This window comes from Malurus melanocephalus, unplaced genomic scaffold, assembly GCF_030028575.1.
Source record: "Malurus melanocephalus ecotype Western Australia unplaced genomic scaffold, MMel_1.1 scaffold_174, whole genome shotgun sequence".
NCBI lineage: Eukaryota > Metazoa > Chordata > Aves > Passeriformes > Maluridae > Malurus > Malurus melanocephalus.
In genome coordinates, this window is record NW_026623406.1 from 478,973 (window position 1) to 493,348 (window position 14,376).

Here is a 14,376-nt window from a genome sequence, read left to right on the forward strand (position 1 = left end):
GACGGCAGCGGGGCTGGGGCCGGGCGAAGCGGCAGCGAGAGGGTTAAAGGGGGGGCGGGGAGCGGGTTGGCGAGCCCATTCCGTGCGATCCGCTCCGCGCTTTGCGGGTGGCCGCGCGGGCATCGGCGGGAACCGGGGCACCCCGTTCGGGCCCGCGCCCCCCGCCGCGCTCCCCCCCCGCACGCCGCCGTGCCCCGCCAGACTGCGGCCGCCGCCSGCGCCCGGCTCCGTGCTGCTCGCCTGCTCGGACCCGCTCCGCTATGTAAATCCGCGCCAGGTTTTCAAGCCGCCCGGCGCGTTCTGGGTTGTCGCACCGATCCCGCGCTCTGGGCTCCGCTCCGCKTTTCGGCGGCAGCCGCCCGCGAGCGAGTCTCGCGAGCCCAGGCCCCGCCGCGGCCAATGGGAACGCGTCCCTCGTTCGGCGCAGCCAATGGGGCGCCGCCGCCGCCCCCCCGTCGGCTTGCAGCGCGCTGAGGGCTCCGAGCGGCGCCTCCATTTAAAGGGGCCGCGACCCGAATCCGGGTTCTGGGTAGAGCGGGCGGTGCAGCACCGGGGGAGCCAGGTACGAGCGGCGGTGGGCGCGGGCGCGCCCCGGCGACGTCCCGGGAGGCGCGGATGGGGCCACGGGGCGGTCGTGGGGCCCCGCGAGGAGGGGGCGGGGCAGGCGCGTGGGGCGCGGGTACCGGGGGGGTGGGGGGGGTGGGTGAGCCCCCCCGGAGAGAGGGGCGCGCGCCCTGCGGGAAGGGGCGTGGCCAGCACCCCACGAGGGGGGCGTGGCCGGCGACCCTCGCCCCCTCCCCGTGGCGGCCGCTTGGGGGCGCCCTGCGGCGGGTCCCGGAGGGGCGGAGGGAGGGGGAGCCCTGTGCGACCCTCGCCCCTTTGGGGGGGCTCTGGGATACGGATCCCCCTGGGATGGATGGGGAGCCCCAGCCTGACCCCAACCCCAGTGCAGCTCTGGTCCATTGGAGATCCCAGTGCGGCTTTCGCTCCGGTGCGGGGGAGGGCGGTTGTGTCTGGATTTCCCCCCTGGTGTGGCTGGGGWTCCTACCTGCCTGGTCCCCATCCCCGCCCCGGTTCCGTGGAGTACCTCGTGCCCTCCTTGGTCTGGCAAAGAAGGTGGTCTCTGGATTCACCCAGGATGGATGAGGAGCCCCCATCTGCAGTGGGGGGGACGGGGGGGGCGTGCGACCCTCGCCCCTTTAATGGGAGGGGGTTTGGCTCTGGATCCCCCCACTATGGCCAGGGCACCCACCAGGCTGACCCCCCATCACCACCCCACTCCCATGGACACCCCAGTGAGACCCTCTCCCCGTTGCGGGGGTCCTCTGCCATGGTTGGGGAGCCCCAGCCTGACCCCCATCCCTGCCCCGGTGCTGGTGTGGGGGTGGCTCCCCGAGGGGTGGGGTCTGGCTGTGCCCCCCAGCCATGTCAGTGCCTGGGCCCAGGTTGGTCCCAGTGGCTCCTGGGAGTCCCTGGAGTACCCAGCTCAGTGGGGCCTGTCCTTGCTGCGGGGCTGTGCCAGCAGTGGCAGCAAACAGCCCCTGGCACCCTCTGCCCTCTCCCGGTGTCCCCGGGGGCTCAGCCTTTGTGGTGTCACTGATCACCGGAGCTAAGTCTGTGGGGCTCAGCAGCTGCTGCTCTGTGAAATCGCCAACCCTTCCAACAGCCTTCCTGCTGTCTGGCGCACCTAGAGCCTCCTCAAGGCCTGGTGGATGTGTGTGTCCCTGGACAGCATGTGCTGCTCTCGAGGATCTGCAACCATGAGGGAAAGGTGCAGCCCCATGGGGCTGGGGCTGCTGGGGAAGGTCTTAGTCTGCTGAAGCCTCCCCATGTGGGGAGCATAGCWGTGGCCAACAGGGTGCCTTGGGGARCATYRAGCACCTCCGTGATTTGTAGAGGTGGAGGCAGGCCTGGGACCTGGCTGTGGTGTGTGCCTGGCACAGGAAAAGGCCCTGGCAGTCAGATATGCTTGTGTGGGCAGAGGTAGCGCTGGACATGTTCTGTGTCAGGTGATGGTGGGGGATAGGATTTTCAACAGTGCTGAGAAATGGTTCCTGGAGTCTCTTTTGATGAGGATGAGAGCTGTTTCATTTATGCTCTCTTCTCCTGCTGTGCTTCCAGGTATGGCTTTTGCTCTAGGCTGTAACTTCTTTCCTTTTCATTGCAGCTGCAATCCCCAAGAAAACTTTTAATYTGCATTTTCTCACCTAACCCTGCCTATCCTGGGATCAAAGCTGGTGATAAGAGCATAGCCCTGTTGTTAYTGTGAGCTCAGCCTTATTAAAGGAATATCCACACCCTCTGGATCTGTAATGACTAACCTGAACCTCACAGCTCCATAGTGCATATTTGCACAACCTCCTTTCTCTCTGCACCTGCTCACATCCCTCTCACAGTGAGTGCCCTTGCTTTGGAGGATGACAGTGGAAACTCCAGATTCTTCCACATGTCTGACAGCCAGAGCAAAGGCCCAAGGCTGAGCCCACAGCCTCAGTATGGGAGCAAAACCCCTTGTGTGATTTCTTTRTGGATGTGTTGTGGTCAGTGATGCTGACTGACCACAGAACCTGGCAGAAGCCTTGGTGCAGAAGGGTTATGGTGAAAGCAATGCAAGGGAAGTATGGAATAGGCTACAGCTGTGACAATGCATTTGTCAGCTTAGCAAAGGCTGTGCTAGCAGGATTTCACTGGATTTATATTTTAATTTCAGCAGAGTGCTTCATTAACTTCTTCCTCTGCTGATGGCACACAATAGGAAAGGTTTGAGACCATCCTCACCAGTCCTGCTGGCCATGAGCTCTGGTGGTGTCTCCTGGCCACTTGCTGTGAGCCTGTGCTGCTGGGCCAGCCCTGGACAGCCCAAACAGAAAGGTGTTGTTCTCTAGATGGGGTGAAACCTTGCTTTGTTCAACACAGCATTAACCAGGGCCAGTTTTTACAGCTGCAAGTGAGGTGAAGCCTCCTAAAGCTCAGATCCCTTTCCAGGGCCTTGGTGGCACCTTGCAGAGGGATCTGGGACTGTCAGTGAGGCAGAGGAGACAGCTCATGTTGTGTTCCCAATATTTCTGCTCTGCAAGGCCTCTTAAGAAACATCAGATGTTTTGCCCTCAAAGATACATCCTCTCCGAGACTCTGCCCTTTTGTCTTTTTTCTCTTTSCTGTGCAGTAAGGTTTATTCACAGAACCACGGACAGATTTGGGTTGTAAGGGACCTCTAGGGTCTCTGGTCCAACTGACCTCYTGCTCATAGCAGAGCKATGAAGCCAAGTTKYTCAGGGCTTTGTCCAGYTGGGTTTTGAGGATGTCCAGGGAGTCSATGGCCTGTTCCCAGGCTGCAGCACTCCTCTGGGGAGTCACCTGCTGTCCATGCAGCTGTCCTCTGCAGCTGTCTGKAGCTGCTTCTGGGACTTGCCAGGACTTTGTCAGGTGTTCTGATGCCTTCCTGCAACATTTGGGCAACAGGTAGAGAGACCTGAGGACCATCTGGTTTTTACCACTTCCAGGTCTTCTATTTTTTAATCGTTGTGTTAATACTTAGTATCATTAAAGCAATTTCAAGCATGCTGTAAACCTTCAAGCTTTTTTTTGTTGTGCTTCTGACAGTACATCCAAAGCTTTTTTACCCACTCACCCCCTTCCCCTGTGTTTAACACTATTTTGGCTGTATAAACACCAGGAGAATTTTCTCTTGGACTKGATCACTAAATGGAGTTGGTTCTTGAAGCTGAATTTTTCTCCAGATCGTATTGCTACTAAGAGTTGACTTGGACTTGTACTCCTCTCTCTTTTAAAGCCTTGACACTTAGTGCTGGGAGGKAATCCTGATCTTACAAAATGTGAGGGGATCCAAGCTGTTTCAAACTGCAGCCAGGATGGCATTCTGGATGGTTGAGGATTCTCCTGTTGGTTGTCTTAGAATTTACTGCTATGGTTAGCAGCACATAGTGCTGAGATTGAAGAATGTTATCAGTATATTTCAGGCTTTGTGGGGAGTCTCCTGATAAATCTAATTCCAGGCAATTCTGTGAGATTCTGAAATTTGTTCTTCTTGCACTGTCTTGAAACTGCAGTGAAGTTTCTGGAATGCAAGCACAAAATCCAGTTTGGTCATTCCTGCCTTTGAGGAATTTACAGGAGACTSAAGGCTGTGTTTTGCAGCACCATCTGCTCAGTGCTGGAGGATTTGGGCTGTCTGGGCTCAGKGTGACTGTGATACTCCATTTGAGTTCTGCAGCTCTGAGCTGGGGCTCCCACTGTAGGAAAATGYGATGGTCATCTTCTCCTGTCTTTGGGTCTATAAGAAAACAATTGCTGGAGTCTTGATGCTGCTGGTGATTTTCTGGAAAGGCCCTTTTTTCCCCCATATACCAGTTCCTGTTGTGTAGACAGTCCCAGTCACATGTGAAGACTGGCTGAAGGGGACTTGGTGAAAGCTGCTGCAGTTTGCACCGRTGGAGAGCCAGTGGTACATTTGGAGGTTCGAAACTGTTCACCAAACCCTGCCTGCGAAGCAGAAGGACTTGATGGGTGACATCTGCAGGAGCTGTAGCTGATTTGGAGCGACTCACTGCGTGTAAAACCTCCAAGTCACAGAGGGCTTACAGATCCTGTGGTCAGTTTAATAATGTGTGTATGAGCTTGTCCAACTTTGATTTCCAGCTGTTCGAATCCTCATGTGCATTTGTGTGATTCTCTAAGGAGTTGTCTGCTGTAGATCTTCTAACCTTGTGATTTTTTTGAGATAGGTCATGTCTCCCCATCTCTCCTCAGTGAACAAAACAGGTTTAGCACTGGAMGGCTTTTTTCCAAACCATGGTTGATTCACAAAGCACTGGGATTCTTGCATTACTTTGTCAGATATTTATTTGTTTTTTATTTGAAACAGCTTTTCCAATAACTATCATCAGGCTAAAACAGTAGCCAACAATGAGACAGTAATGCTCTGACAGGGTAATGTGTGCAAGTAGGGCTGTACTGAATGTCACCAAGTGGGCTTTGTGCTCTTTGAAGACTTGAGTTTGCAGCTCAGAGAGCTGCCTCTCCAAAAACTAGTGAGTAACAAAATCCTTTCTGCTCATTTCTGGAGAATTTTGACTGGGCTGAAACCTGGGCCACATTAGTGTGCTCAATTAACTGGTGATTCTTTGTAAATTAATTTGATTTGAAATGAGTTAGCCAGTATGTAATGAAGGTTTGCAGTGGTTGAACTTAGAAAGCTATCAGCTGTACGAATAAACTCAGATAAGTCACGGTAGTGAAGCTGGCTTTTGCTGTACTCGCCACTCAAGGTATATTGTTAATGAAGATATGTTGACTGAAACCATGCTGGTAGGACATGATATTACTTTCTTAGTGTTTTRTTGATTCAACTGTGTATTGACACTGTTGTTTTTGTTGAGAAGTACTAGGTTGGGTATTACCATTTATTCAAAAATTTGGCACCAAAAAATAGAACCTTCTTCCAGAGCTCTGCTTGGGTCTTACAGACCTTGTAGAATTGAAGTGRCTGAAATGTTGACTTAAGTGTCTTTTGTAGTTACTAGTTAATTATTTTCATATTTCAAGTGATCTCTAATAATGAAAAAGATAAATCCTTCAGTCTTCAAAAGTATTGAAAATCTGGATCCACATCCATGAACAAAAGTCCAGGACAGATACCCAAGCAGTAACTGTTCCTTTGCTTGAGGAAAGCAGCAACTGACTGCATGTCTGTGGGAATTTTTATGGGCAATAAGGACTTCTGAGATATTCACTTCATTGGGAGGGAGCAGCAACAGCATTTTATCTTGCTGTCTGTTTTTAATTAAATGTTTGATGGTAGATCCTCATTTCTGTAGGTAGGCCATCTATTCCCCTGCTAATGGTTACCTGAGTTACAGCACCACTGGTATCTTTAATAAGCTGGATAAAGTCCCAGGTAGTCACTTGGATGTGCTAAAGMATCCTGGCAGAGATGTTGCACTTGGATCTTCCAAATCTGAGAGAAGATCCCATGTGCCCAGTCTTTGGCAGAAAGGGCTGGACAGGTCTGGTAGTCACAGGGACTGGGTTTGGCAGTCAATGTTGTGTTCTGTGCCAGTCCTGCACACTTGGGAAGGACCCTCAGCTGTCCCATCACTTCTTTGGAAACTCTTGTTTGAGTGTTTTCTACCTGAGCAGCAGAATTCTTCTATTCTGCTGCAGACTATTGTGTGAGAGACTTTGCTACTTGAACTCATTCTTCCCAAGACTATATCTGTTACTGAGTACTCCAGGCAGTACTTACTCCTAAGTAAGGAGCTCCCAAATGGCCAGTGGAGCAGTTGTATCTGTTGTAAAGTGCAGGATTTCAACACACGGCCTCCTCTTGGTTTGGCCCAGTCATATTGCAGTGTACTCTCCTCACTGCCAGCAATGTGGCTGGAAAAGAGGAAAACCTCGAGCAGACCAGTGATTAGACCCCATGAGCTATGCATTAGCTGGTCCTGGAGTAAGAGAGGCAKTGACTTGTGGTGGATCATTTCAGCATCTGGCAGAAACAATAAGCTATTCTCTTTCTGTTGTAGAAAGTGAGAAGAGCCTTTACCACAGCTCAAGTGCACGCTCTGTTTGCAGCTTAACTCGCTGTGAAGCTCAGCAGAAGGCCCAGGCAAACCTGACTGCCTGGGGCAGGCAGAAGTAGGGCTTCTTACCTTGCTGCAGCTGAGCAGCTCTAATTTCTTCAGGTTGAGTTTGATTTCAGAACAACCCACAGAACTGGAAAATACCGTTCTTTCCTGTTTTGAGAGCCACCTTCCTCATCCTTATCAGCTGGTAGTTGAAAGCCACTATAAAGAATTCATTGTCAGGGACATTCCGTGCTTTCCCAYTCAGGCTGTTTGTCAGCATCACCTTGGGTTCAGCCTCAGCTCTTAACTCCATCAGCTTTTCCAGATTATTTTAAATACATCAAGAGTTGCCATTCATCTGCCCTCTACCACCTTGGAGCTCTGCTGCAGCAGGCTGAAAATAAACAAAAGGAAAATACTTTTAAAAACTAAATATTAAGCTGCAGAACTTAAAATCACTGGAATTTTTGGAGGTCCAAAATATAAATTGATTCAAAATGGGATTAGGCAGATTCACAGAGGATTTGCTCAGTACAGACATTGTCAAGCCAAGTGATTCTTYGGCAACTGAGTCCTTGGTTGGAGGATGTACTGAAAGGGAACATCCTGTTCGTTGTCCTTCTTACACTCTCTGCCCAGGTATCCATTCTTGGTGTGAATAGGAACAGGATATTCGAGTACATGGTCCTTTCATTGGGCTGACTGCAGTAGTCCTTAGCTTTGCASATCCTAAGAAGAAGTTTTGGTTCCTTCTCCAGAAGGTGTGAGCTGTTCTGCTGGAAGGATTCAGACAGAGCTGATGAGAGGGGACTGGACCACGAGCACACAGGGCCAGTGCTGCGCTTCTGACCAGAGCGTGCAAGTGAGTTCTCTTACTGCAGCCTTGCCTCTGCGGAAAGGTCTGTCCCAGCCACATCCCAATAGTTTGGAGTTGTCTTAATCTGCAGAATACTTATTCTCTTTAAGATTTTTCTGTTTGTCAATGATGTTGCYATTAAGTTTGTTGGAGTTTTGTCCTGCATTGTAACGCCCAAAGTTTGAAAACAGTGTTACGGTGTACATTGTAAACCAGATGCCTTTGGTCCACTTGTAGAGCACATGAAAAGAGACGCATATAGAGTTGCATGAAAAGTTCATAGATTGTTGCTTGCATTATCCTCTGTGAGGGAATGCCCAAATGGATTTCTTGTGCTCCAGATGTTTCTGGGATCTATTTCTACTAAATAAAGACAAGGCCAGTTGGAAGTGGCAAATACTTGAGGAGTATCACCTTAGTGGTTCATTGCACACTTGTGCAACGTGTCTGAGGTGATTCTGAGGAGTATGCTAACTCTGTTAAATATACCTATAAATTAACTTTCCTTCTCCATCTGGATGGCTTGAGGTTTTTTTCTTATTATTGTAGGGTCTGCTGTCTGTCTGTGAATCTGGGCTGGGAATATCTTTGAGCAGGAGATATTGTTTGTATTCTGAGCAGCTGAAAAACAACCTGTTTATCATCTTGGGAGGGTTCTCATCTGCTTCAAATCCTTAGGACCTTTCTTTCAGATTTCTTTGTTTCTATTTCACTTTGTTCTTATTTCTGTCAGCCGCTCTAAAACATGTATTAGATCCTTTATTGCTCTAGAATTGGCTTGCTCTGAAAGTTTTTCCTCATCTTGTAACTAAAAGTGAACAGAAACACCTTTAGGGTGTCTTTAGGGGTGAAACTTGCTGAGCATTTCTAAAGATTACATTTGCTTTAGTTTCTGTCTGTGATTGTGGGAGCAGAGCTTTATCTGCCACCAGGAAACAGAAAACATTACTGTGTATTTAGATAAAATAAGGAGGTGGTGGCTTTGAAATCCAGTTGTTGGGTATGATTTCCTTAAATTCCCACTTGAATAAGTTTCCGAAGTTGGGTCCATTCTCCATCCAAATATGTTTTGTTTAGTTCTGAGCAAACCGTTTGTGAGTGAGAACTTGGTTTTCCTTTCAGAGGGAAGGATGTAGAAAAGTAATTAGGCAGCTATCATCAGTGAAATTATTTCAGGCTTCCACCTTCAGTGATATAGATGAGTTATGCCCACTGTAAGCCCAAATAGACAAGAGTACTAAGTCTTGTGGTCCAGGGCTTAAAACAGTGCTAAATTTAGGATTGGAATTACTCTGATGGGGAGTATAGGTTGTTGCCACATCATTTGGTTCTAGTGCCTTTCTTGTAGAGTCTGCTTAGAGCCTGTCAGGGGACATGATGTTACTTCAAGTCTTACACGACCTTACCACTTCTAGGCTCCAGTTCCTGCTCCCTTTCCCTCTTCGGGTTTGTCAGCCATTATTTCCTCGTGGGGGTATAATATAGTTTTAGAAATATTACTCACCTCATCTCGAAGGCTTGACCTTTCTGTCTTATGATAATGTCAGCCATGAGGAGCTGGGCTGTAAGTTTCCCTCTGAGGCTGGCAGTCTGCATCACTCCTTCCTGTTCAAGTGCAGTTKGTGCCCTGCAAAGTCACACTGGTCTTTTTTTCCTGACTCTGCATTCCATGCTTGCGTCTACCTTGCTACTTGCTCTTCTTGTGACTGCTTTGAACGTCAGAGCTTTACCACCCTTTTTCTTGCCACTCTCCAGAACTCCTCCTAGTTCTACCTTAAGCTTTTCCAATTGTTCTGTGTCTGAGTATTAGCCCACATAGTTTTGGGGCTATGCAGCAGCTGCAGTTATACTATAACATTGTTTGTATCTGTCCTCTGACAAGATTAATGCATCTTGTCATCCTGTATCTTGTTAAAACTCAGAATTCAGGGCTTGAAAGGGGTTGTTTCTACCTCTGTGTTTAAGAGAAAAGAAGATATTTTAAAAATAAAAAATGTGTTAGCTACATAAGAACAGATCAGGAGAAAGGACAGACCAGATTATTTGGATAGAGAAGAAGGCAGGTCTGGGGGTATTACTGCAGAACATCAGTGTGGAGCCTCCTGAATTGGTGCTTGAGCAATTTCTGATACCCCACCATGTCATTTAGCCTAAGCAAATGTCTGTTTGCTGTGCTGTGGTGAGATGTGTGAAGGCTATAGAGTTCTCAAAGGTCTGTTAYACCAAACTACTGCATCCTGCTGCTGATTTTTGTACCCTCACAAGCAGAGGTGGTTGACCTACTGGTGTCTGGTATCCTGCTTACGGCCTGGCAGCATTCCTGGGCTGTGTTTTGCTCCAGCAGTGTTCAGAAGAGTGGACAGTTCATGTTGTATGTTAGACTGCTTTTCATTAACTTGCAAGTCTCTGTCTCATTTCCAGTTGCCATCTTCTAAATGGATTCCAGTGAATTTTCAGGATCTTTGGACCCTCTGTCCTTGCCTGACAAACCGCTCATTGGTGATCTCCCTGCTGACATGGAGTTTGGTGAAGATCTCCTGGGCTCCCAAACAGCTTCTACCCAGGAAGTTTCAGTTCTTCAGCCCCCTGGCTGGGATCAATCCAAGCAGATGACTGCAGATGAGGACTTGGACCTTGTAGTGAAAGCAGACAGCCTGTCTGAACTAAATAAATCAAATGACTGCCTTCTAGATAAACCTGGTGTCTTGGATATGCTGGAGAAACCTAATGTCTCAGATGACTTGGGTAAAACTGCTGACTTGGTGGAACTAGATAAACCAGAGGGTCTGGATGGGCTGTGTAAGGCACAACCTTCCCAGGATGTGGAGGATGGACTGGCAGACTCCTCTGCCTTGTCTAGAGAAGTCCCTGTTCCAGAAATGGGGAAAAAAGGGGAGGATGCACCAAAAAATTGTTCTGGGGATGTAAAAGAAGATGGTGCTGCTGCTATTCCTGCACTGTCTGGTGACAATGCCCCTGAATTACCCCAACAACCTGTTCCTGAGTCTGGGGACCTCAGCAGTGCCCCAGCCACAGAAGAAGCCACAGCACAGTCCTCAAGTCCCACAATGCCCCCACCTCAACTCAGTCTTAAACAAACAAAGAAGATGAAGTTGAAGTCACCAAGGAAAAGCTCGCCTGTGCAGAGGGAAGGGCTGGCAGGGGAGGCAGAAATGAGCCCAGACAGCAGAACTGCAGCTTTGCCCCCTGAGTCTGTGGAAGAAAACCGAGCAAAGGCAGGGGATGATAATGGGAAGAACTCACTTAAAGAAAACAGTGTACTCAAAGCACAGGAAGCCTTACCACCAACAGGTAAGTTATTGAGTCAGCAGAACTTGGCTTCCTTTTGCTCAGGAAGTCATCCAGCTGCACACTGCTGAAGCTGGAGTCTGCTTTGCACTCGAACTCTTCCCCTGCTGTGGAAATACCCAGCTCTTCTGATGGTCTAGATTTGGGCAAAGCCTCTTGTGTACAGGGATCATGCTCTGGTGTGCACACTTGCTCTGGCTTTCATGGCTTTAACTGATTTTTGGTGCTTGCGGCAGTGAGGAGCTTCCCCAATTAAGTTGTGGCTGTGCATCAGCTTAGCTCACACTCTTCATCACTGGAATCTTGGCTGGAACTGAAGGTCACCAGCAGGTGTTTCAATAGGCAGAGTTCCTCTGCCCAGGCTGGCCATCCCCAGGAGATGCTCAGTCTAGGTCAGAAGCAGTTGGAGGTAATTGCCCACYCATTCTGCCTGCCCCATGCAGGGAGGTCTCCCCCTTACAGGGCTCCTCCCAAGCCCTGTGTTTAGATCTGCAACTCCAGGTAGTGGGCTTAGGAGCCTTCCTGTGTCKGATCAGCACCAGAACTGTACTTGATAGCCAGGATGGGCTGTGGCTTCATGTGCTAACTGACCCAAAGGGTGACTTTAGGAGAACATTTGGAGAACACCTGTGCTCTTCTGCTGGGGAAAAGCAAGATGTTAGATGCAAGCTTCTTCTGTGCTTCTGTTCCAGGAGAAAGCCTGTCTGGGAAGGGAAGTGAGCTGCCAGCTGAGAAGGTGAGGAGAATGCAGTCAAGTATGTATGTCACAGGAGCATAGAGTGTGACTGGCTGTTGTCAGACTCCGTGAGGGACACTGGCTGTCTCATCACCCCTCTGGAAAGGAGTTTGCATGACTCCTGTGACAGAGTGATCCCTGTGCACTGCCACTGCTGTAATGTGGCTTCGGTGTGTCCCTGCTACCCCCAGCTGAAATATCATTCTCATTAGCCTACTTCCCCCTCTCCTCTGTCTTGCCAGCTCTGGTCAGGTATCCATGGAGTTCGATCCATTTTCAGCCTAGGTATTGGGAAACCAAATCCCAGAAGTTGGAACTCCACCATGATCTGGGATATTTGTCCGTGGTTGTCCTAGCTGATAGTTAGCCTAAATATTTTCTGAATGTTTTCTAGGAGCAGAAAAGAAGCGAACGACCCAGAAGATCAGAAGCTGCCAGGCCTGAAACTGTGAACTCCTCTGAGAGCAGTGAGTACCTGGGATTGGCCAATACCTGTTTTCAGCCAGAGAATGGCCCAGATCCATTGTGGTCAGGTGGTTCATGGTGTGTGAGTACTGTGGGAACTCTGGAACTTGTGTGCAGACTTCCCTTTTGTGCAGGACAGGTCCTTTCAGCCCACAGGTCGTCCTGGGTTACTTGCATTGCTTTCTCAGGGCRTTTAGGTCAAAGCGGGGAGTGGTGATGTATTTTTACAGTGGTGTGTGGACACCAAGCACTAAATAACAGGATGAGATTTGGGGTGTTACAGGAAATCCATCTTCCATCTCCTCACCCAGGTTTCTTCCTTTCTCTCTACAACAGCAGGCTGTCTGAAGGAAGGTTGCATCTTGGGGATCTTCCTGCAGAAGTACATGAAGTCTCTGTTCTTTGAGACATTGAATGTCATCCTGCCATTCCCTAGTATTTGTGTGTTGCTCCTTTATTGCCTGCCTGTGCTGGAATTTGGTGATCAGCTTGTTCCCTTTTAGGTCTAATGGTTCTTAGGGGGTTTTCTGCTGTAAAAGTTCACACTCTGGGCTTCTGCTCAACCTTGGCATATCATGACTTCCTAGAGGGGAATTGTTCTTACACCTGGATTGTTTAAAGACCTCTTGATTCATCTCCAGTTACAACAGAATTTCTTTTAAGGGTCCCTTTATCATTCCACCCAGACAGGAACAAAGTACATAGAGGGACTCGGGAGAGGTGACTCAGAAAATCCCAGCGTGTGTCTCGTGGCAGAGTTTCTCACTTCCTAATGAGGGGTTTCTGATTMTCCTCTGCTGCTCTGCAGTTCCGGTGTCTGACGAAGACTCTGATGCCATGGTGGATGATCCCAACGATGAGGATTTCGTTCCTTTCCGCACGCGGCGCTCCACGCGGATGTCCCTGCGCACGCAGATGGCGCAGCGAGCCGCCCGTTCCACCTTCACCAAGATGACGTGTGCCAACTGCCGGACCCCGCTGCAGAAGGGCCAGACTGCCTACCAGCGAAAAGGCCTTCCTCAGCTCTTCTGCTCCAGCTCCTGCCTCACCACCTTCTCAAAAAAACCACCTGGCAAGAAGATATGCACCTTCTGCAAAAAGTGTGTTCATTCCCCTTGCCTCAGTGCTCCCATGCTTGTGACCCCACTCACCTGCTCCACAGCCCTCCCTGCCAGTTCCCTTCCTATGGCCCTAAAGTTCACCCCCATCACTCCTGCCCACTGCCAGCTCCTGCCCYGTGTCTTCCTTCACACCCTGCATATCCCATGCTCCTTACATCCTCTTCACATTCTTGCTATTCCCTGCCTGTCCCCACTTAGTGCCCCATATTCCAGCCTCCTCCCAAAACAACCTCCTGCATGCTCCATCTTCAGACACCACTCCTCTGGGTGAGGACAGAAGCTGCTGTGAGACAGTTCTTGCCTACTTCTTGGGACACCAGAAAGTCATGTGCATTGCMGTGAGCCGTCCTATCCCTTTGTGGCAGGACTGATATGTCCCTGCACTAACACATCCCCTCCTGATCCCCAGGGAGATCTGGAACACCAAGGACTCCGTGGTTGCCCAGATTGGTTCAGGTGGCTCTTTCCATGAGTTCTGCACCTCTGTCTGCCTTTCCCTGTATGAGGCCCAGCAGCACAGACCAGCGCCTCAGTCTGCAGATCCCTCGGACACCAGCCGCTGCAGTGTTTGCCACAAACCTGGAGAGGTAAACAAATCYTTGTCCTTTCCATGTCCTGGATCAAGTGCTTAAGACCCATAGCACTAAGTCCTGGTCAAGATCACGGTGTTTGCCAGATTTTCCTATGGTGTGAGGCCTCAGCCCCTGAGCTGACTTGAGCTCACTCCCAAGCTTCCCCTTGCCCTGAGGCTCACTGCTTCCTGCCACTCTGCTCTCCCAGTTGCTCCTCTGAGTTTTGGCAAGGGAGGCCACCCTGAGTCCACACCAGCTTCCAGTATGGCACTTCCCAGAGTTCCAGTGCCTGTTAACCCAGGCTCTGCTTGTAGTGGTACAGCTGCATTGGAAGGAGGCCCCTCGTGGTTTGGGGAGTGACAGCAGTGATGTCTCTGCAGATCCAGCACGAGGTCAGCAATGGGAACGTCATTCACCGCATCTGCAGTGATGCTTGTTTCACCAAGTTCCGRGCCACCAAGGGGCTGAAAACAAACTGCTGTGACTTCTGTGGACTTTATATCTACAATAAGGGCATGCCCCTCGAATACCTCTTCCATGAAGGCCAGCAAAAACGCTTTTGCAACTCTGCATGTCTCAACAGTTACAAGAAGGTGTGTAGAGCCAGCTGCCTGGGGCGTGGGGGATTTTCTGTGGGCACACAGCAGCTTTTTTTGCTACCACCACCTGAATCTAGACTGTGAGCCTGTCCCTGACATTAGGTGGTCACTATGGGAGAGCAGTCCTGTGT

General features: G+C 50.0%; 2 protein-coding genes across 7 annotated transcripts in view; one reads left to right on the forward strand and one right to left on the reverse strand.

Moving 5' to 3' along the window:
* LOC130577336 (rho-related GTP-binding protein RhoG-like) overlaps positions 1-14,376 on the reverse strand; it is a 123,205-nt gene that overhangs the window by 40,240 nt on the left and 68,589 nt on the right. The gene's annotated exons all lie outside the window — the stretch shown is intronic.
* The window catches only part of ZMYM3 (zinc finger MYM-type containing 3), a 32,185-nt gene that overhangs the window by 104 nt on the left and 17,705 nt on the right, over positions 1-14,376 (forward strand). For 2 of the 6 annotated variants that reach the window (XM_057372587.1, XM_057372592.1), the window contains exons 1-7: positions 5,474-7,449; positions 9,865-10,755; positions 11,445-11,488; positions 11,883-11,955; positions 12,762-13,053; positions 13,484-13,661; positions 14,027-14,239. In XM_057372587.1, the coding sequence (XP_057228570.1) occupies positions 9,879-10,755; positions 11,445-11,488; positions 11,883-11,955; positions 12,762-13,053; positions 13,484-13,661; positions 14,027-14,239 (1,677 nt within the window). In that variant the 5' untranslated portion in view covers positions 5,474-7,449; positions 9,865-9,878. Of the gene's footprint in view, positions 1-63; positions 563-5,473; positions 7,450-9,864; positions 10,756-11,444; positions 11,489-11,882; positions 11,956-12,761; positions 13,054-13,483; positions 13,662-14,026; positions 14,240-14,376 lie in introns of those variants that run through there. The other 4 variants (XM_057372590.1, XM_057372589.1, XM_057372588.1 and 1 more) reach the window with 4 other exon arrangements.